General features: G+C 40.7%; 2 protein-coding genes across 2 annotated transcripts; both read left to right on the top strand.

Annotated features, from left to right (window-relative positions):
* Nucleotides 1–1,656: 1,656 nt before the first annotated feature.
* On the top strand, nt 1,657–14,220 carry LOC131258318 (profilin-like). The gene is made up of 3 exons (XM_058259561.1): nt 1,657–1,969; nt 11,658–11,795; nt 13,792–14,220. The coding sequence occupies exons 1-3, from the start codon at nt 1,685–1,687 to the stop codon at nt 13,924–13,926; spliced, it is 558 nt and encodes a 185-aa protein (XP_058115544.1). The 5' UTR covers nt 1,657–1,684; the 3' UTR covers nt 13,927–14,220.
* Nucleotides 14,221–16,755: 2,535 nt separating this feature from the next.
* LOC131249409 (bifunctional pinoresinol-lariciresinol reductase 2-like) lies at nt 16,756–20,536 on the top strand. The gene is made up of 3 exons (XM_058250175.1): nt 16,756–17,038; nt 17,122–17,325; nt 20,258–20,536. Exons 1-3 carry the CDS (start codon nt 16,756–16,758, stop codon nt 20,419–20,421), a joined length of 651 nt encoding a protein of 216 aa, XP_058106158.1. The 3' UTR covers nt 20,422–20,536.
* The last annotated feature ends 1,126 nt before the right edge of the window (nt 20,537–21,662 follow it).

Here is a 21,662-nt window from a genome sequence, read left to right as displayed (position 1 = left end):
GCCAGCTCAACTCGGTTTGACTCAATGTACACCCCTAAGGCCATCCATCATGTTAGGCCACCTTTGCACGTGGGGAGATGAGAAACATGAGGAGAGGAAATTAAATGTCTACTTCCTCTGGCATAACAAGTTGCCAATGAAAAAATAAACTTTCTATTTTTAAAGAGTTAAAGAGGTGAACCCCTTACTCCTAAAATAATAGATGATGTCATACGAGACAATTATCAAACAATGTACAACAAAATTCCTAAAGTAATTGGATTTTTACCACAAAATTACCCAAGCAATTAGATTTTACATGTAGTGCCCGGAGTGACTCATATTTAGGAAAGTACTTTAAAAGAGCAGAAATTACATTAATGTCCTCCTTTGCTTTCTCTCTATGATAAAGTAGAAAATCAAAAGTTGCAAGCCCATATGTTGTCTCACATCTATTTTGTCCAACAAATGCACACCAACATTATTAGTATTAGACAAAACAAAAATACTGTAGTTCTAATTGTAAAGCGAGCTAATCCGTAAAAAAATAATGTACACTATTTAAAATATCAGGATTCAAGCGGAGCCCATCTAGTGATCTGTTTCATTTGATATATATATATATATATATATATATATATATATATATATTATGACCATGGTGTGGTGCGTGCGTTTCATGGGTGGAATGTCATACATGGGTGTGATTAGGGTGGATTCGTGGGTCAACGATGCAGTGGATCCTTAATTATGGTGCTAAATGTGATGCATGTGCCTTATATTCACCTTGTCCATTCATTTTGAAAGCTTATTTTAGGGCGTAATCCCATAAATGATGTAGATCCAAATTTTAGGTGGAATGTAGGATAGGAAATAGTAGTGATTGAATCCCCAATGTTATAAAATTCATAGGGGCCACTGGAGTGTTTATTTGTCATCTAATCAATTGATAAGGTTACAAAGAAAAGAAACCACACAAATACCAGCTTTATCCACAACCTTTATCCCTCAGAAGAAGCTTTTAATGATCTATCACTACTATTCCTATATTATGGTCGACTTTAGATGTCAATTGCTTCATTTTTTGTTTTTTTTATCATGCCCTACATGGCTATAAGACAATTACATTATAGTGTGCCCTATGGTTAGGGATCCCATCCACCTTAGTGGATTCAAAGATCTACGGTGCTCGTCATACTCAAGCCACTTGGCCCCACAAGTCTACTTACAATTAAAAGAGGACATTTTTGTAATATTCTTTTTCTGAAGAATTTTGTAGTGAAAATCCCAATCATTTAAGGACGATAAAAAGGCTAATTTTTTTTAGAAATGACAAATAAGGTGTTATTTACAGAGATGCCAACCGCCCAAGTTTTTAATTTTGGCTACATCCCCTCAACTCTTCTCCTTATCAGATCCGTACAGTCACCACACGAGAAAAAATTAACTGTTGGAGAAAGGATGACCAACGGTCTATGTTCGAGTTCAACGTAAACGTGCATCTCACCCTATAATAGACGACCTTTATTTCGTACCAAGGTATTTTCACTATGGGCCGAACTGAACGAACGGTACGGATCTCGCAAAGGTTGCTCCCAATTCTCACGGATCACCACTTCAATTACCCTTCCCGCGAATCGCTTCATCATCTATAGACAAAAATGGCAAATTTGTAATTCTGGATAGCAAGAGGGAGAAATTCATAATGTCCGCACCGGAGAAAATCCACTTCATATTCTCACTCACGTGCACCGCACGTGCCTCATGCTATTTAGCCAGCCAATTCCCATCCGCTGAGTTTCAACGCTACACTCTCGTTCTTGGATACAAGTGTTCCTTTCCCGCAACAACCGGGGAGAAAGAGAAGATGTCGTGGCAAACGTACGTCGACGATCATCTGATGTGCGACATCGACGGCCATCATCTCACGGCCGCGGCAATCATCGGACACGATGGAAGTGTATGGGCTCAGAGCGAGACTTTCCCTCAGGTTTGTTTTCCTTGTTTCTGTTTGTATTCTTTGACTGAAATCTGAGATGGGTTTTCTTTTGATTGCTTATGTGGATTGTATAAGATGTTACCAGTCCAATCGGGTCTGGTTCCAATGCTTCGATGGAGATTTTCGATTGGGTGTTTGCTTCTATGTTTAAATAGCTCATGAGATTTGGTGATTGATTGGATCTCTTGTTTGATCTGTAGGAAAACTCAACCAGGTGTTGCAGATTTTGTTAGATTTGGTGTGGAATTGCTCTGTTTTGATCTGCGGATTCGATGTGGGTTATCGGTTTTTTATCATGTTGGATTATTTTTGGGATTGGTTTGAGGGGGGAACATTCATGCATTTGATTTGGGTTTGCTGTTTTAATCTGGGTTTGAGAAGATTTCGGATGTGGGTTTTGTTTATTTTCAGGATCGGATTTGAGGTTGCAGAGGCGATGTGTTTGTATCTTTCGTTTTTCTATATTTGATTAATGGATTTGCATTTCAGGGATAGTGATCTATTAGAGTATGATTTGTTTGGATAATATTGGGATTTTATAGGAATCCGCTAGCTGGTTTGTTTAGGCACACCGAAAAAGTTGCTTGCGGTGACGAAGAGCTGTGTAGGAAAAAAAATCATCAGATCCACCCTGCCCATTAGGTGCAGTCACATTTTCACCAAGGATCCTAAGCATCAGTCAAATCCAAGAGTTAGGCATGCTGCACCATAGGAAGTGGTGTAAAATCATTCCTAAAACCTTTAAATTCACGTGGTGTGGCCCACATGGGTCATAGAATGTCTCTAGTTTCAGGGAATCCATTTATCCTGGGGTCAGATGAGTGGAGTGGATGGCATATACGCACGGCGATGGACCCCACATAAAATTTGGACGATTTTAATGGTGGGACTTCCCATCTCAACGGTTTCCCATGGCTTAGCCTACCTGAGTGTTGAATTTGCCTGATTTTTGAGCCCCAGTACAAAACACATGGCAGCAATCAAGATGGATTGGGTGGATCTCTTGGGCATGAACTTGGTTCCGTCCCCATCAGTGAAAGTAACATCATCTGGTTTGTATAAGTCACGCAAGCATTTTTGGATTTTATAATTATCATTCTTGTCATTGTCATGTTGGATCTCTTATGGAACTGTATATGTAAGGAAGATATGTTTGATCTTAGAGAATTATATCTGTGAAAAAGATATGTTGGTACTTATATGAGTGGGCTGCAGTTGGGCTGTCTAGGGGGTGGGCTGGCCCACTTAGGGCCAAGCTTGGGCTTTTGTAAAGAAGTCCCATTGACCCAAGCCAATTTAGGGGTTTTAAGGGCATTTTAGAAATGTCATACACACATGAGCATACATGCATAACATGTACATAGGAGGGGGAACAATGGGGTTACTGTTTAAGGGTCAGATTTGGGCAATTGCCATTACTGTGAGTTATAAGCAAATTGTCAAGCTAGATCTAAAGAAGTTCTACGATGTTAAAGATGCTTGGATACTCAGTTGCTATCTTGTCCAAAAATCTTTGACAGGTGACTGTCCCCTTCATCGTGTTTTTCTCACTCTTGCCAATTGTTTAGAGTGGAACTGTATGGTTACGAACAATATTCTCAGCCTTGAATCTGTTCTATTGGAACCACCTAGCTTGGTGATCTAGACCTTTGATCTTATGGAACCCAACATGGATGCTCCATATGTCAATAATCTCCCACTTAGGAAGATGCTTTTTCTGATGAATGTGGATTGCTGCTGTATTTTTTTCTTCACTGTTAATTTTTTGTTGCCAGTCAAAAGGGTTAGACTTATTGCTTTGGCAAGATTTTTGGACCATCCCCCATCCAATGTGGAGCCAATCAGATCAACCTCTAGATTCAATATGACCCTTTTGTACATGTTGGGCTGCAAAGAGGAATTTTTACGATCCTCAAACCCAAGGATATGCATTGTATCCTTGGCTTGTTATTTTGCATAAGCAAGGCCGATGGAGATTTGGATCACTTGATTTAAGAAGTGGCAATCACACAATCAACCTCTAGATTCAATATGACCCTTTTGTACATGTTGGGCTGCAAAGAGGAATTTTTATGATCCTCAAACCTAAGGATATGCATTGTATCCTTGGCTTGTTATTTTGCATAAGCAAGGCCGATGGAGATTTGGATCACTTGATTTAAGAAGTGGCAATCACACAATCAACCTCTAGATTCAATATGACCCTTTTGTACATGTTGGGCTGCAAAGAGGAATTTTTATGATCCTCAAACCTAAGGATATGCATTGTATCCTTGGCTTGTTATTTTGCATAAGCAAGGCCGATGGAGATTTGGATCACTTGATTTAAGAAGTGGCAATCACACAATCAACCTCTAGATTCAATATGACCCTTTTGTACATGTTGGGCTGCAAAGAGGAATTTTTATGATCCTCAAACCTAAGTATATGCATTGTATCCTTGGCTTGTTATTTTGCATAAGCAAGGCCGATGGAGATTTGGATCACTTGATTTAAGAAGTGGCAATCACACAATCAACCTCTAGATTCAATATGACCCTTTTGTACATGTTGGGCTGCAAAGAGGAATTTTTATGATCCTCAAACCTAAGTATATGCATTGTATCCTTGGCTTGTTATTTTGCATAAGCAAGGCCGATGGAGATTTGGATCACTTGATTTAAGAAGTGGCAATCACACAATCAACCTCTAGATTCAATATGACCCTTTTGTACATGTTGGGCTGCAAAGAGGAATTTTTATGATCCTCAAACCTAAGGATATGCATTGTATCCTTGGCTTGTTATTTTGCATAAGCAAGGCCGATGGAGATTTGGATCACTTGATTTAAGAAGTGGCAATTACACAATCAACCTCTAGATTCAATATGACCCTTTTGTACATGTTGGGCTGCAAAGAGGAATTTTTATGATCCTCAAACCTAAGGATATGTATTGTATCCTTGGCTTGTTATTTTGCATAAGCAAGGCCGATGGAGATTTGGATCACTTGATTTAAGAAGTGGCAATCACACAATCAACCTCTAGATTCAATATGACCCATTTGTACATGTTGGGCTGCAAAGAGGAATTTTTATGATCCTCAAACCTAAGGATATGCATTGTATCCTTGGCTTGTTATTTTGCATAAGCAAGGCCGATGGAGATTTGGATCACTTGATTTAAGAAGTGGCAATCACACAATCAACCTCTAGATTCAATATGACCCTTTTGTACATGTTGGGCTGCAAAGAGGAATTTTTATGATCCTCAAACCTAAGTATATGCATTGTATCCTTGGCTTGTTATTTTGCATAAGCAAGGCCGATGGAGATTTGATCACTTGATTTAAGAAGTGGCAATCACACAATCAACCTCTAGATTCAATATGACCCTTTTGTACATGTTGGGCTGCAAAGAGAAATTTTTATGATCCTCAAACCTAAGGATATGCATTGTATCCTTGGCTTGTTATTTTGCATAAGCAAGGCCGATGGAGATTTGGATCACTTGATTTAAGAAGTGGCAATCACACAATCAACCTCTAGATTCAATATGACCCTTTTGTACATGTTGGGCTGCAAAGAGGAATTTTTATGATCCTCAAACCTAAGGATATGCATTGTATCCTTGGCTTGTTATTTTGCATAAGCAAGGCCGATGGAGATTTGGATCACTTGATTTAAGAAGTGGCAATCACACAATCAACCTCTAGATTCAATATGACCCTTTTGTACATGTTGGGCTGCAAAGAGGAATTTTTATGATCCTCAAACCTAAGGATATGCATTGTATCCTTGGCTTGTTATTTTGCATAAGCAAGGCCGATGGAGATTTGGATCACTTGATTTAAGAAGTGGCAATCACATAATCAAAAGAGAAAGAAGAAGAGATATCAGGAGAGTTCAAGGAGCTTGGGGTCAAATCAACTCCAAAACCATCTCTCTCTCTCTCTTAAAAAAAGAAAAAAAAAACAAAAACCCAAAACCCACCCAAGAAAGAAGAGGAAGAAGCTCAAACAAAGCCTTTCTCAGGCATCTCAAGTTCTTGAAAAATTCTAAACCTCAAAAACTAACTACTACAAGAAAATAGAGGTTACTCAATCTCAACTAACTGTAAGTAATTAGTGCGCCAATCACAACTAATCCTCATCTAACCATGACTAGCTATAACCATGTTTTAGAGACTTTGGGGGTGTGCGATTCGTGATATGCTGAGACAACTTATCTGATATGGGACAAGTGAAAAGAATGAACAAAAAAATTATAAAAAGTCATTTAATTTTTTTTTTTTTTTTAAATGTGAAAATCTAAAAAGTAAAATCATAAAAATCTCTCTGTATCTCTCCACATTGCAAGCTATCAGAAAATCAAAATAGAGGGCTGATTATTTTCTTTTCTCACGCCACCTTTTTGAGATGAAATGATGAGATTTACTTCTCTCTCTCTCTCTCTCTCTCTCTCTCTCTCTCTCTCTCTCTCTCCACTTGCTTTCTTGTCTTTTATTCTTTTTTTTTTTTTTTTTCCCAACCTTTTTCTAATCAATGATGTAAAGATTATTTTTCCCTTTCTCCACCCTTTTGAAATGTCATCCATCAAATCAGGTGTCAATTTGTTATCATTAAAATAGCCCTCTTTCGCCTATCATCTATCATGAAGAGCTATCACACATGGCCTAGCTCCCACCATCAGATGCCACATGTGCTAGAGATACGTTGTGCCATGTTTTCGACCCATGCCATTCATTAAGTGGGGCACATTGTGAACCCGCCATGTACAACAATTAGGGTAGTAAGCTCATCAAGTGAGCCGTAGTACATCTACATGGAATTTGGAATATTGGATTTTTTTTCGCAGCCACTTGTTTTTATAATACATCTGTGATCTGCCTGATTGGTAGACCAACATTACTTTTGGTCCAGTGCATGCTCATAGCATTCACTCCCTGATAAATGGCCTGAATCTCTGACACATGTACCATTTAATGGTAGAAACCATGTTGGGCTCCACATTCTCTCTCTCTCTCTCTCTCTCTCTCTCTCTCTCTCTCTCTCTCTCTCCCCTAACAAGTCTGATCGCGTTGGCTGGGTCCACATCAGGGTGACTCATCCTGAATAGGATTGACTCGTCCCGAGTTGGACCAAGAGGGGCTGAGTCAATTATACCGCACTGGCCAGCAGACTCGTTTCGTTCCCACAGAAATTGATGACTCAGGCTATACTGAATCGCATCGGATGAGTTTTTAAACCATGCTAATAACCACTCAACCAACTATCCATTGAATTGATAAAAATACCCTGTACGACCTCCACTTAAGTTTAGATTTTCAAAATGACCACAAAACGAAGTACAATTGCTGGATTGTCTGAAAAAAACAGAGTGCCGTAGCTGGACACTGGGCGGGGAAATTTGATTCCTGCACTCAACGGTCCAGGTATGTGTTGAGCTGATCCTCGCTTTCTTTTATCCCTCTGTTCTAGATAGGTGTTGGTACATACTCCTGCATTAATCTTCCCTAGTTGGAGAGAACTCGAACTTGAGTTGACGTCGCCTCCTCACTTGAAGTATCACTGTTGTATGGAACGAGATGCTGGAGATTGAAACATCTGGGGTATGGATATAATTTGGCAAATGTGTTCATCTTCTCAACAATGTCATATGGTTGAATCTTACGTGCAAGAAACCTCTCCTTGGTGATCATGGCATGAAATCACCCGCCTCAAACAAAACTTTTCAATGATGGTTATCAACAGCCACTTTGTATGGCTAATTACTAGCTTCAATATGAGCCATTGCCTTCTCCTATACAGCTTTGATATGATTGGCCAAGACGTTGGCCTTTCCAATCGCTCAGCCTGGATTTTGAGGTGGAGCTAAATCTAAAATATGAGCTGGATTCACAATGTTTACAATCTCAAAAAGAGTGAGTTTTGTAGTCTGCTTTTAAATTGATTGTAAGCAAATTCGGCTTGAGTTAAGATAGCACTTGGTCCTGGGTGGGCAGGCTTGAGATAGCACTTGGTCCCGGGTGGGCAGGCTTGAGATAGCACTTGGTCCCATTGCTTCGGCTTTTCTCTGGAGAGGCTTAGTTTTGACCAAACTAAAATTGATGACCTAGGTTTGACCATCCATTTGGGGATGCTATGCATTGCTAAATTTGACTGCCTACCTATCCTCATCCACAACCACCTCCAAAATTGGCTTATGTATTTGGAATTCTGGTTTGAGGTAAGGCTCTTTGGGAATTTAGGTAGGTGCACAATTTCCTTGAAGTAGAGATTGCCAATATTTGATGCATCTATGGTTTTCCGGCATGGGATGAAATGTGTCATTTTAGAGAATTGGTCCACCACAGCCATGATACAATCTGTATCCTTGGCAATCCCAATACAAAATGGAGACTTGCATCCTCATAGGACTGAATGGTAAGTGGCAATGGGAAGAGGTGTGTATAATCTGATGTTCCTTGCAACACTTGGCAAACTTGGTTCAAATTGTTTCATCTTCACATCTCGATTTAACCTGGCCAAAAGTACCATGATCTAACTAGTGGCATTTCTTGTCTCTTCCAAGGTGACCTTCATCATGTAGCTCCTTAGAATACCCTCCATAGAAGCTTGGTGTACTCCTCAGAGACTAACCATGTAGGCGGCACTATCAATTTCTCATGAATGAAAGGTGTAAGCTTCCAATGTATTTACTATTTAGCAGTGAGTTACTTACCTGATTCATTAGGATCATTTTCTGACAATCAGATGGTTGAATTCCTTATGTAGGAATCAATGCTTTGATCCCCTTGATGCAATGCATGAAGGTGTCAATATAACTAACACATGTCTAGTTGAAGGGAAGGAATGTCTCCTTCAACAAGTGGAACCTTCAACCATGTGGTGTCACAGACTGCCCTAGGAAGTACTGCATTCAGTGGATTTACTCCCACCATACAATGCTCGAATCTTAAATCATATTGCTGCTAATCTGACACACCAATCTTTTGGTACTACAGGCAACTCAAAGATTCACTCAACCATGTCAAGCCAATGCATAATATCTTTAACATGGAATTGACTTGGGGATTTCGTTATTAATTCCAACATGACAAGATCATAACTTTGTTTTTTTTTTTTTTTTGAATCTGGGATCCGTCACAATCCTCCCACTCATAGATGCTGTGTAATGAAGCTTGATGATGAGATGAGCTTTTGGACTCATTTAGGGACACTGGTTCTTTATCATCGGGAGCTAATGAAATATTTCGCATAGTGCAATGGATATTTTTTCCTTGCCTTCAGTTTCTCTCGATCTCTGTCTCACAGATCATTTGCTGGTTAGTCATTCGCCACTGCTAATGCATGGCCCCTCCTGCGAGGCACTATCTGCATTATCTCCCTCGAAACACCTCAGATGTAGCTCAAGTAAGCTTTGAATTCAGGCACACATAGCTACAACCCCCGGCTGAATGATTTCAGCTCTGATCTTGTGATCTGTTGTCAGCTTATGCTCTGCATCTTTGAAAGCCTCTCAATGAAGATTCTCGCAAGGAATTGAGCAAATCATGAACAGGTTTCTGTCAAAAACCTCTCCGTTACCAATTGATGGGCATTCAAATCACTCAAATCAATGAAAACCCCAAGGTCAATCACACAATCAAAAGAGAAGTTGAGAAAGGAAATAAGGAGAGTTCGAGGAATTTGGGAGCAAATCAACCCAAAAGCTCGCCAGAGATAGAACAGGGAGAGGCTAGAATGAGAAAAAAATAGCTTTCTACAATCTCAACTAACCAAAGCAACTAAAGTGCTAATCAGATCTCTCACTTTGTTGTAAATTGCAAATATAAAAAACTAACTACCGTTATAAGAAAACATAGCTTTCTACAATCTCAACTAATCAAAGGAATTAAAATGCTAATCGTAACTAATCCCAAGTAAGCACTTACTCTAATAACCACTCAACCAAGTAACTATCCATAGAATTGACAAAAATACCCCCTTTAAAACCCACTCAAGGCTAGAGTATCTAAATGACCACACTGCTGCATTCTCTGCAAAAGAAAAGAAAAGAAAAGAAAAAGAAAAAAGAGCACAATTGCTCTACTTTGACCTTGGAATCTGATTCTGGTGTTCACAGTCCATGGGTATCAAGTGTGTCATCATATGTGGAGCTGGTCCTTGCTTCACTTGATCCATCTGTTCTAGATAGGTGCTGGCCCATGCTCCTACATCAAGGGCCAATGGTGCAATGATATAGACCGTTGATATCAGGACTAACAATGGGTGAATGATGCCTTACACTCAATTGGCAGCTGTAACACTTGGATTGTTGGCCTGATAAGTAATGGATACTGATGCAAAAGTAGAGTCTATACCCACATAAAGTGGGCTGGGGCATCAGCAACTCAGGCTGGGTTCAGGCCTATCCGTCTTGGGCTGTCTTGGGCTCAAGCTACGCTTGGGCCTAGTTTCTGCACTGCTGGCTGGGCTTGGACAGATCAGCCAGGCCCATTGACAGCCTAGTTGGAGCTGGTCTTATGACTAATTACAGATTTATTGTTTGTGTTTCTTTAATTTAAGATTTTGGGCGAGCGGCCAGCACTGTGGGTTTGCTCCCTACAGGCGTGGGTTCGACTCCCCTCCCCGGCATTACCTGATGCACGTGATTGCGTGCATCTACAGGGAACAGTCTTGCCTCGAATATGGGGCAGGGACACTCATGCTGTCAAAAAAAAAAAAAAAAGAAAAAAAGAAAAAAAATAAGAAAAACAAAATATATTTTCTTGCTATCATCTTATCATTATGATATTAATCTGCTTCATCATGGGCATCTGATGTAATGGGTTTAGGGTACATCCATCATCCCCTTAACCTTTGATGTTAACCGTCAATCGACTTGAATGTGAAACCTTGTTGCATCACAAGGGTATCCATGTTACCAGGCTCATATGAATATTTCCGAGTTTGCTATCGGAGTGGATATGCATTATGATTCAAATTATGTCCTCGCGGCATAGTGTTTGGGGCAGGTGCTTTCTTATAGAGATTTGCGTCTGAAGAATTTGAAATTTCTGCCCACATGAAACATCTGGATAGCACGTTGATCAACCTTAAAGCTATTTGGTTGGAGATTCTGGTTGAATGTATGCTGTCTGCCCACAAAACCAGTAACACCCATACGTACCCTAAACTAATCATTGGATTGGTGTGGGTTTTGGTATTTTGGGGTTGGTTTTATTCTGCTTATTTAAATTTAGATCTGGTGAGATTTTGAACCATGAGTTATGGAGGAATATGTGCAACGTTTGCTGGGATGATTCAGGTTTTCTGTTGACCAGCTTTTGACAAGTATATCCGTTTCTGCTGAGCATGCACGTGTTTGTAGCTCTATTAAGAGTGGATGATATGGTTTTGTTTTGTCTTTCTTTCTTTCTTTCTTTCTTTCTTCTTCTTCTTCTTCTTCTTCTTTTTTTTGGTTTGATTATCATTGCAATCAGTCTTTCATACTGCAACTTGCCATGTTCTTTCAAATTGAATTCTTGACCAGTAGAGTAAGATGTATGGTCCAGTTGATAAGCATTATTCTATCGATATCCATCTTATATAAGTATATGGATGTATGTAGACACATGCAGACACTTGTGTTTTTGCTTTCTGCATATTTCATTCCTTTTGCTGATGATCGTTCATTGTTTTATGTCAATGTGTAAAGCTTAAGCCTGAGGAGGTAACTGGTGTCATGAACGACTTTGCTGAACCTGGATCGCTTGCCCCTACTGGCTTATACCTCGGCTCCACTAAGTATATGGTCATCCAAGGCGAGCAAGGGGCTGTCATTCGAGGGAAGAAGGTGACAACCTTTGCATCTCATCCATCATCTCCATTATTTTTCTTTCTGCTTATTGGCTGCTTTCAAAATTTATTAAAAGTATTACTGAATCAGATAAATATTGGCTGGGTTGGCCTTTCTTTTCTGTCTTTTATTTTTTAATAAAATTTAAATTGCCATTAAAAAATCTGATAAATATATGACCTGTCCTAAGCCATTAAGTATTTGGATTTTGTATATGCAAAACTTAAGGACTTTACGGAGTCACTTTGCTCTGCATTCTGATAATGCATGTGTAACTTTTTTTTCCCCATCAGATGTGTACCAAAAATTTGAGCACAATGAAGTTGATCATAAGCAACGGTTGCTTCTTTTGTACCATGCGGCTGATGCCTGAAAGTTTTTCTCTTTAGTCAAGTAGCAGGTGTTGTTAACATTATACTAATCTAGTTGAATCCCACAGAAAATGATTCACGATTCAGCTCAAATCCTACTGAAGTGAAAAAAACTCATGAGATGCATGATTAGCTGAAAAAAGTTGATGGTGAAGGAATTCTTTCACAGTGGTTGTCTTGTGGTGTATAAAAATTGCTTATTGGATTTTAATGAATTCGCAAACCATCTTTGAAATGGGTACGTTTGTCCAATCATTTCAAATTGTGGTTTATTGTCCAATCATGGTTGTCCCCAATAAATGAACTGTTGGGACATTGTATGTATGCCACATGTACGGTAAAGGCGCTTAAATTTTCATGCTTCTGGGGGCATTGAATCTCTTCCCTTTATTACTAAGGAATCCTTGTGCGAAGAACTAGAAAGAAGTCTTGTGATTGGCAGCATTTATTAGGTCTGATCCTCCTGCAAAGAAAACAACTGATGTTCGTATGACTATATGAGCAGCACCCCATTGCACACCACCAATCGCATCATATTAGCCTTTACCCTTATAATTTATGGTGGGCTTTTATGTGGCCGATTGGCAAAAGTTTTACAATCAGCCAGGGAACCCACTGATACAGGATTGTCAACATCATTCACATGCCAACTCCATAAGCCCCCCATGTTGCACCGGAGTGCAACTATTGGGATGTTACTCACAAAGGGGAATTTGCAAACAGTTGATAATATCATGGAGCGCCAGCTGAGCCTGCTGAGCATAGGGTTGGCAATTGGTTAGGTTCACCTGTCTTTAGTCTCAGCCCGAGCCTGACTTGTTTACCAAATGGGTCCAGATTCCAGGCCTGAGTCAGACCCTTGACCAGTAATGAAATGACAAGGTTGGACCCATGAGCATATTCTTAAGCCCAAGCCCAGACCAACTTAACCCTTCTGTATGAAAATTGTGCTGAGAAGTGTTCAAACACAAGTCTTGCATATAATCCTCAAATCCCTACCGCACCAAGCAAGCATACACTTGAAAATGTAAATAAACTACGTGGCCAAGTTGGGTTGGGTTGAGTTGGGGGCCACCTGAGCACAACCCAGTTTACTTAAATTGGTGACATTTTCCAACCTGGAGCCTAACTGGAAACTGAATAAACTCTGCCTGATCCACTTTTAAGCAGGTCAGGTTGGTTGGCCTGTGTGTCGACCTGACCCATTGCTAGGCCACCCTTTTATCGTTTCCATTTACTTTAATTCTCTGTTACAAAGTAAAAAAATTGTACTGTTTTTGATCTGATCTAGCTTTCTTCTGATCTTTACTATCTGATTGAATTTTCAGAATTTGGTGCCACCAGTCACATATTTCCCATTGATTGAAGAACTCAACACCATAATTTTACTTTACTGAAATACTTCTGTTAATCAAAATAACTGTTTGGAGAACTCACTTAGAGAACTTCTTAGAGTCTCATTTCTTTACCTAGTAAAATTTACACCTGGCCACCTGTTCTTGAGGTGTACTCGTTTATCTTCCCCCCATCCATAAAGAAAAGGTCTGCTATTTGTGATGCCTCTCCTCTTCCTGGGTTGTGTTGTGCCAGAGCTGTCTTTTGACTTGTCCACTTGTTTCCAGGGCTCAGGTGGTGTTACCATCAAGAAAACCAATCAGGCTCTTATTATCGGTGTATATGAAGAACCGTTGACTCCCGGCCAGTGCAACATGATTGTGGAGAGGCTCGGCGATTATCTGATTGATCAGGGGCTTTAGCTCGGGTATGTTTCTTCTGTTGGTGTAATTTTCACCTCTCCTTGTATGGGCTGTAAGCTTTGGCATGGTCTTGTGACTATCTGGGATTGGAATTGTTGCAGTGAATAATAAATAGTATGTTGAGGTCATAGGGGGAGTCTGTGTGGGGACAAAGGTATTTTGGTAGTTTTGCTTGTAAGGTGGTATGATCCCTTTCCTGCTAAAAATGCTCTGTCTGTGTATTTTTCCCTGTGTAAGGGATAATGATTTTCAAGTGAGTAATACCTATCTATCTATGAAGAGATTTGGATTCTATTTGTTTATTTATTAATGGATATGCGTGCATTGACCTTTTCCTAATGCATGTTCTTATTTGCTTGTTGTGTATTGGTGTCATATCCTACTACTACTGTTTCAAACCCCTGGACTGAGATGATTCACTTGAAAACATAACCATAATCTGATGTTAACATTCAAGAAATGCTCATATGGCATGTGCTTCTAAGTGCTGAGGTGCCTTCACACTGCACTTGGAAAATGGGAATGGCGATTACAACTGTTCATCTGACTGGCAACTCTACTGTAATGATGGTGATCAGGACAACTGACTCTTTTTTGAGTTTTGCCTGTTGAATGTTGATCATTCTTCTTTTCTTTTTTCTTTTTTTGGTGAGTTTTGCCTGATGTGTCCATGCACAATCCCAATGGGTCGACTAGTATATGTGCTCTGGTAACTTTGCATTTGAGTGCAGTTATTGAGTATTTTGTGTGTTGTGGCTGGAGACTGGAATGTGAAATTATAGTCCCAGAAAAGCTTTTAATGAGGGAGAATGTTGAAAAAGTTGTAATGAAGTTTACGTGAATGGAGCTAAAGATTGATAATAGTTACTCGTGCAAGAAATTGACCATAGACCACATGCACGGTGCTTTGAACACCTGAGCCAATGCGAAAGCGGGGCCAAATGCCCAAGAAGATGATCTAGTTCCGACCTTTTAAAGCTTTCATCGGTGCAGAGCAGTGAATATCAACATTGATATAGGCTGTCCACTGGAGCAGCCAAACATCCCATTTTTTTAAACCACGCACAATGTATGTGGGCCGGTTAATACTATTCTCTCCTTTCAATCTTCTATCCTAATATTATATTTAACTGTCCAAGATTACGCCTGTCTTTCAACAGCCTAGAAGGAACCTTGGACTCGTACCTGCAGAGATTTTTTGAGTCCGCAACTGTGCAAATGGCTTCACGGGATTAAGGTGTGGGAATCATTTTCAGGAGCCTAGAAGGAACCTTTAATGCAGAAAATATGTGCATTTTAGTAATTTCATGATGATCTGAAGTCGAAACCTCTTGTATGATATGAGGTTTCCCAGGCCATTCACAGCTTACAAGTATCTGATCACAAAGAACTTAGGCCACAATCAACTCTAACGTAAAACTGAGGTATGGTAGCTCCAGATGCACCTTCTTTATACACACTTTCACGTGTGATGCACATGCCAACATGGTACATGTGCGATTCATCTGAGTTGTGGCTTAGTCCCGTCAACAGGCTCGGCCTGGATTTTGAACTGTTTTGGGTTGGGCTGTCTTACTGGGTCTATTCAAAAGTTTGATTTAGGCAGACTCAAGCCCGGCACATTTACAGCCTTAGCTTAGGTGGGCTCACTATGCAGTTGACCGAGTGAAAAATCAGGCTGGAATACTCATCAAGAGGACAAAATGCACACTTTGAATCTAGGCAGTTGGCATTTATTTTTTCAAACCATCTGTCGTTTTCATACAGGTGTGACCCACCTGATGAGTGTACCAGGCTGACTTTTGGAAGAGGTCACGGTTGGGATCACCTCAGCCACGGTTCAGAGGTAGGAGTTGTATGGGGCCTTTTTGAAGTACTTTCTATTTTCTATCAAATATAACTTGATAACTAGGGTTTCTGAGGAGAATGTAGGCAAAGAGATTTATACGGCTTAAGAGCTTCAGTGCTTTCACAATTTTAGTCACCGATGAGAAAGCTTACTTGGGCTCGTTTGGGAGGTTTATATTTGTTATCCATTTTAATCCAAATCAAAAAATTAAAGGCTCATTTGGTTGCTTGTATTTGGAATGTATTGAATTCCTAATCCCAAATATATTAGAATCCAATGCATTTAGAATCCATAATTATATTCGGCATCCTATAATTGGAATGCGCACTGGAATTCAAAGTTTATGTTTGGTAGCGTGTGTTCTAGAAGCATTAGAATCTCCTATTATATTCTCATACAATTCTTTTAGATGCCATAGTATTCTGTATGTGAAATCCACTCCCACCATTAGATGAGTCATCAAAGGAAACGCCTAGGGCCAAAATTTCAGGGTGACCTATGATTCAGGCAAGTCACACCACAAGAAATAGTGGTGATTGAACACCCATCATCGAAAACTTCTTAGGGCTCACCTTAATGTTTATTTGCCATCCAACTTGTTGACAAGGTCACACGACCTGGATGAAGGGAAGACACAAATGTCAGCTTGATCCAAAATTTTTGTAGCCCTCAAGAAAATTTTAATGGTCGGCATTCAATCCCTACTATGTGGTGCACTTGAGATCTGGATTTGTCTCATTTTTTGGTCCATACCCTAAAATGACATAAAAAAAATTGATAGATGACGTGGATATATAATACATATATCAAGATAGGCCCCACACGGAAACAAACACCCATTAACACGTTAATAGGTAACACTTAGGGGTGCACACGGTATGCCTCCATCATGATCAGGACCAGAAGATGAACCGTTTGGGTCCACTACAAGTGTACAAAATTTACGAAAATGATCAAGAAAATCATTGTGGTGATTTTTAATGGTTGATAAAACTACTGATGGTCCCATGCAGCGGTTCCTTCCCTCTGAGTTTGGGATGGACGTGGATCGGATGGAGCACGCAATCCCCCCTGGTGACTATGTGTTCAAGGACAAACGTGTGATTCGGCGGGCCGTTGAAAAGGCCAAGATCCCCTACACTTACTTCTCGGCCAACTGTATGGCTGGCTACTTCCTGGCCGCTCTGGCTCAGCTGGGCCACTTCATGCCACCCACCGATCATGTCTACATCTATGGCAACGGCGATAAGACCGACAAGGATTGTAAGTTCCACTCTAAGTGGGCCACCCCGATCTTTCTATTGCTAACTCCGACTGCTGATAGTTGTTTGGTATTGACATGGCAGGTATTTGGGTGGATGAGGATGACATGGCAATGTATGCTATGATGGCCGTTGATGATCCACGGACACTGAACAAGACTCTCTATCTCCGTCCACCTGCTAATATACTGACCCAGATGGAGGTGGTGAAGATCTGGGAGAAACTGATTGGAAAAGAGCTGAAGAAAACCTTCGTTACACAGGAGGAATGGCTTGGCAACATGGACAGTACGTAACCGACTCTTGGATCCTTGTGATTGGATTAGGGGTTGTGAATGAAATGAAGGGTGGTGATGCGTCCAGACATGTGTCTTGATCATAGACTATTGTGGGAGATGCGCCCATAAAGATTCTCAAGATTGGAAAATTATAACAAGTAGATCAGTGGCCTATAAATTGACGGTTAAGAGAGACCCGATCACCAAGAGGCAACGGTACAACTTGTGATACCGTACCATTTCCCTCCAAAAATGCCACTTGTGTAGGAAATCAGGGCCATGAAAACTACACGCCCCACCGTAAAGTTTTGCCGTCTAAAAAAATCAGTCTGATTGGTTCACCAGATTAGGCACACCTGTATATTGAGTCAGATCATCGAATTCCAACATGTGGCCCACCTGCGAGAGGAACCGTCCTGGTTTTTGTGCCACGTGATCTTCATGATGCAGCCTACCATTGTCATGGTATAGATGTCCTGCACAATTGGCTGAAAAAATGGTACGGCACCATAAGTTGTGGTAATTGGGATGCGGATTGCCTGCTTACGCTGTCAGTAGGAAGGCTACTAGTGGACGGCGCTCCATGAACTCAATTATGACGCGCGCAGATTAGGTAGGCTCTGAGGGCCACTGAGGGGCCACCGTTATGTATGAATTTCATCCATATCGTCCATACAATTTTTCATATTGTTCTAGAGTTTTGTTTCAAAAATAATGAAGATATAAGGCTCAAATGGGCCACACGGTGGGTTTTAAATTGGGACAGCTTAGGGACCACAGAAGTTTTGGATCAAGATGGTATTCGTTTTTTCACTTCATCCGGTTGTATATGACCATATCAACAGGTTAGATGGAAAGTAAAGAACACGATGGACCCTAAGAAGGTTTCAATGGTGGACGTGCTTGGCACAGCTACTTCTTGTGGTGTGGTCCACTGGAGGTTCGGATCTTCATTATTTTTAGTCCAGTCCTCTAAAATAATATAGAAAAAATGGATGGACGGTGTGGATAAAAGTTATACATTACAGTGGCCTCTCAGTTGACCTCAGAGCCTCTACCTGTCCCGAGCCCCAAACAGGCGGAGGTAGTACCTATTCCGCGCCCGATCATGACTTGTGTGTTTTATCCGGAACGGATTGGCTAGCCAGTAGCCAATGGCTAGTGGTCGGTTCTATGTGGGTCCCACTATGATGTATTTGTTTCATCCATGCCGGTCAACCGTTCTTCCATATCATTTTATGGTATGAGCCCAAAAAATGAGGGTGATCCAAATCTCAAGTGGAACCGCACACTGTTGATTGAACGCCCATGATTAAAAGCTTCTTAGGGGACACAAAAGTTTTGGATCAATATGATATATATTTTTTCACTTCATCCAAGTCTGTATGACCTAATTAACAGGTTAGATGTCAAATAACCATTACAATGGGCCCTAGGAGGTTTTTAATGGTGGACACTTAATCACTAATGTTTTCCCATGGTGTGGTCCACCTGAGATTTAGATCTACCTTATTTTTGGGATCAAGCACTAAAATTATCTTATAAAATAGATGGACGGCATGGAGAAAGCACATACATCATGGTGGGGTCCACATAGCACCGAACACTAGCCACTTGGGTGGTGGCAACATCACGTCGGTTTTATCCACGCCTGCATACGTAGGTGTACACGAACAGAGCTAGCTCGGTTAGCTCGCTTGACTCGACTCCAAAAAGCTCAATTCGACTCAGTTCAAAGCTGAGTTTGAGTCGAGTTAAGCTGATTTTTTGAGCTTGAAAATGAGTTCGAGCCGAGTTCGAGTTGGCGCTAGACTTGACTTAGATTGAACCCAGCTCAAATCGACTCAGTTCGGTAACTTGGTTACTTTGATATTGATGTTGCTCACCAAGTGTTTGATGAAATGACTCAAAGAAGTGTGGCTGGTGACAAGGAAGGTATGTATATGAAACAAACACCCTTTTTTTTTTTTTCTTGATTTTTATGTTGCTTAGAAGGTGTTTGATAAAATACCTGTAAAACCATTGCCGCTGTCTCAAATAGAGTGAGATTTTGAAGGTGTAGTCCAGGTGTTTGTGAAAATGCTGCAATGACGAACTTAACTCGATCTTGGCTTGAACTCGGTTCGAATTGGCCCGAGTTGCTGACCGAACTGAGCCGAGCTGGCCAGTTAGGCTCGAAGACCGGGACAAGCCAAGTTCGAGGTGAGTCAGCTGGTGGCCAAGCCGAGTCGAGCTGAGGCCAGCTTAACTCGGCAGGACTTGATGTACAAGCCTACCTGTATATCTATTTTACCAGATAAATCCAAATCTCAAGTGGACCGCACAATTAAAAAAACAGTGGTGATTGAAGCCCCACCGTTAAAATGTTCCTGGTGTGCCTACTGTAATGTTTAGTTGCCATCCAACCTGTTGATTAGGTCACATAGACCTGATCGAAGGGAAAACACAAATATTATCTTCTCCAAAACTTTTGTAGCCCCTGAGAAGTTTTTATTGGACCACTGTTTCCTGTGGTGTGGTCCACTTTAGATTTGAATCTAGCTCATTTTTGAGATCATGGCCTAAAATGATCTAGGAAAATGGATGGAAGGGGTGAATAAAAGCATACATCATGTTGGGCCCACAGAGCACCATAGCATCATCAGTAGGCAATCCGAGTCCCATACCCTGTCTATTAGATGTTTAGCTTCTCAAGAGGATGATAAAACAATATGGACAAACGGAAAAGGTCAGGATCGCATATAATCAATAGGATCAATGAATCTTCCGGTCGTAAAGAATTTTGGGGCATTCCCTTTCCACGGTGGGGCCCATCAGAATAATGATGGGTGTAAACGAAGGATGGGTGCCACTTGTGTGGATGATGCTTGATGACCCTTTGATTTCTGATAAGGAGGAGATGAATGGGTGTATCCATGTAACCTTTCTTGTTTTGGATGCAGAGATGCCACCTCCACTGCAAATCGGGGTGGCCCACCTGTACCAGATCTTCTACCATGGTGACTTGGAGTTCAAAGTGAAGGGCCCACATGGTGTGGACAGCCATGACCTGTACCCAGACTACAAGTACGGCACTGTTGAAGAGTACCTCAAGCGTTTCACCTAAGCTCTTATTATTGCTTTGGAAATTATGGTTATATTTAAAGATTTGGTGCATGAAATAGTAAATAAAGAAATGTTAAGTGTCCTAAATTTCTAATGGTTATTTTCCCTCAACAATGGGTCCCCACTCACTCTCTCTCTCTCTCTCAAAGGCACCCTATTTTAACCCAACTTTCAAAAAAGTGAAGTCAGTGGGCCCATATAAAATCATGTCCGATCAAGGTCGAACAGTCAGCCATAGTGATATTTTGCGTGGGGAGAATCTTATTAATGTGCATTGGGGTATATTTACTTTTCAATGACATGCCGCTAATGAAAATAAGCAATTCGATCCAACTGACGTAAAAGCTACAACGAGAAAGACATTTTTCATTCCATCCGGCGGAAACTTTATGTTTGTCCGGTGTGACATGGCTAAGTGGCTTTTTCTCATTAACCATGGGTCATCACAGGAAGAGACATATAATGTGACCTAAAACTTTGTGGGGTCCACTGACATTCATCGGTCCATCAATTTTGCCCAATACTTTGGGATGTGATTCTAAAATATATAAAAAGCTGAAGTGGAATACAATGAGAAATGGTGGGGATTGAATGCCCACGTTTGAAGCTTTACTACGGCCTGCAGAAGTTTTGGATCAGGATAATATTATGTTTTCCATGCATTTTGGTGGGAATCATCTTATGATAGGATTGGATAGCATACAAATATCACGAAGGTCCCATGAAGTTTTCAATGGTTGACATTTCTGTCCCCATGGTTTCTGTGGTGTGGCCCACTTGAATTTTGGATCTGCCTCATTTTTATTTTAGCTCAGATTCTAAATGATCCAGTTAAATTGATGGATTAGATGGACTTAATGTGGACGTCATGGTGGGTCCCATAGAGCTTTGGTTGCACGCTCTGTTTAACAGAGGTCACGCTGAAGTGTGTCCTTTGCATCTCTTTTCCGTTTGGACGTCGGGTGTCTTGGAACACTCGTTGTATTAAGGCGATGAAACAAAAAGCTCAGTGTTTTTACATGACATCCGCTTCATCTGCGGTTCCGCCAGAAAGATTAAAAAGAAAACTTTAAGTGGCCTATTTCACAGGGAATGGTGGAGATGAGACATACACCATCAAAACCTTACTAAAGCCCACTATAATGTTCATATTCTACCTGACACTACATTCACATGATTTCCATAAGGATGATTAGAAAGAAACAAATATCAGCCTGACCCAAAACATGAGTTCGGCCCAGT

The sequence above is a fragment of the Magnolia sinica genome, chromosome 1, assembly GCF_029962835.1.
Source record: "Magnolia sinica isolate HGM2019 chromosome 1, MsV1, whole genome shotgun sequence".
Lineage (NCBI taxonomy): Eukaryota > Viridiplantae > Streptophyta > Magnoliopsida > Magnoliales > Magnoliaceae > Magnolia > Magnolia sinica.
This window is presented reverse-complemented; position numbering and strand designations above follow the sequence as displayed.

Excerpts from the sequence above, each read along its gene's own strand:
- LOC131249409 (XM_058250175.1), top strand. The coding sequence starts at position 16,756 with ATGGTTGATAAAACTACTGATGGTCCCATGCAGCGGTTCCTTCCCTCT. Across the intron at positions 17,039-17,121 it reads CGATAAGACCGACAAGGATT|GTATTTGGGTGGATGAGGAT; the intron begins GTAAGTTCCACT and ends TTGACATGGCAG. Across the intron at positions 17,326-20,257 it reads ATGGCTTGGCAACATGGACA|AGATGCCACCTCCACTGCAA; the intron begins GTACGTAACCGA and ends TTTTGGATGCAG.
- LOC131258318 (XM_058259561.1), top strand. The coding sequence starts at position 1,685 with ATGTCCGCACCGGAGAAAATCCACTTCATATTCTCACTCACGTGCACC. Across the intron at positions 1,970-11,657 it reads AGAGCGAGACTTTCCCTCAG|CTTAAGCCTGAGGAGGTAAC; the intron begins GTTTGTTTTCCT and ends CAATGTGTAAAG. Across the intron at positions 11,796-13,791 it reads CTGTCATTCGAGGGAAGAAG|GGCTCAGGTGGTGTTACCAT; the intron begins GTGACAACCTTT and ends ACTTGTTTCCAG.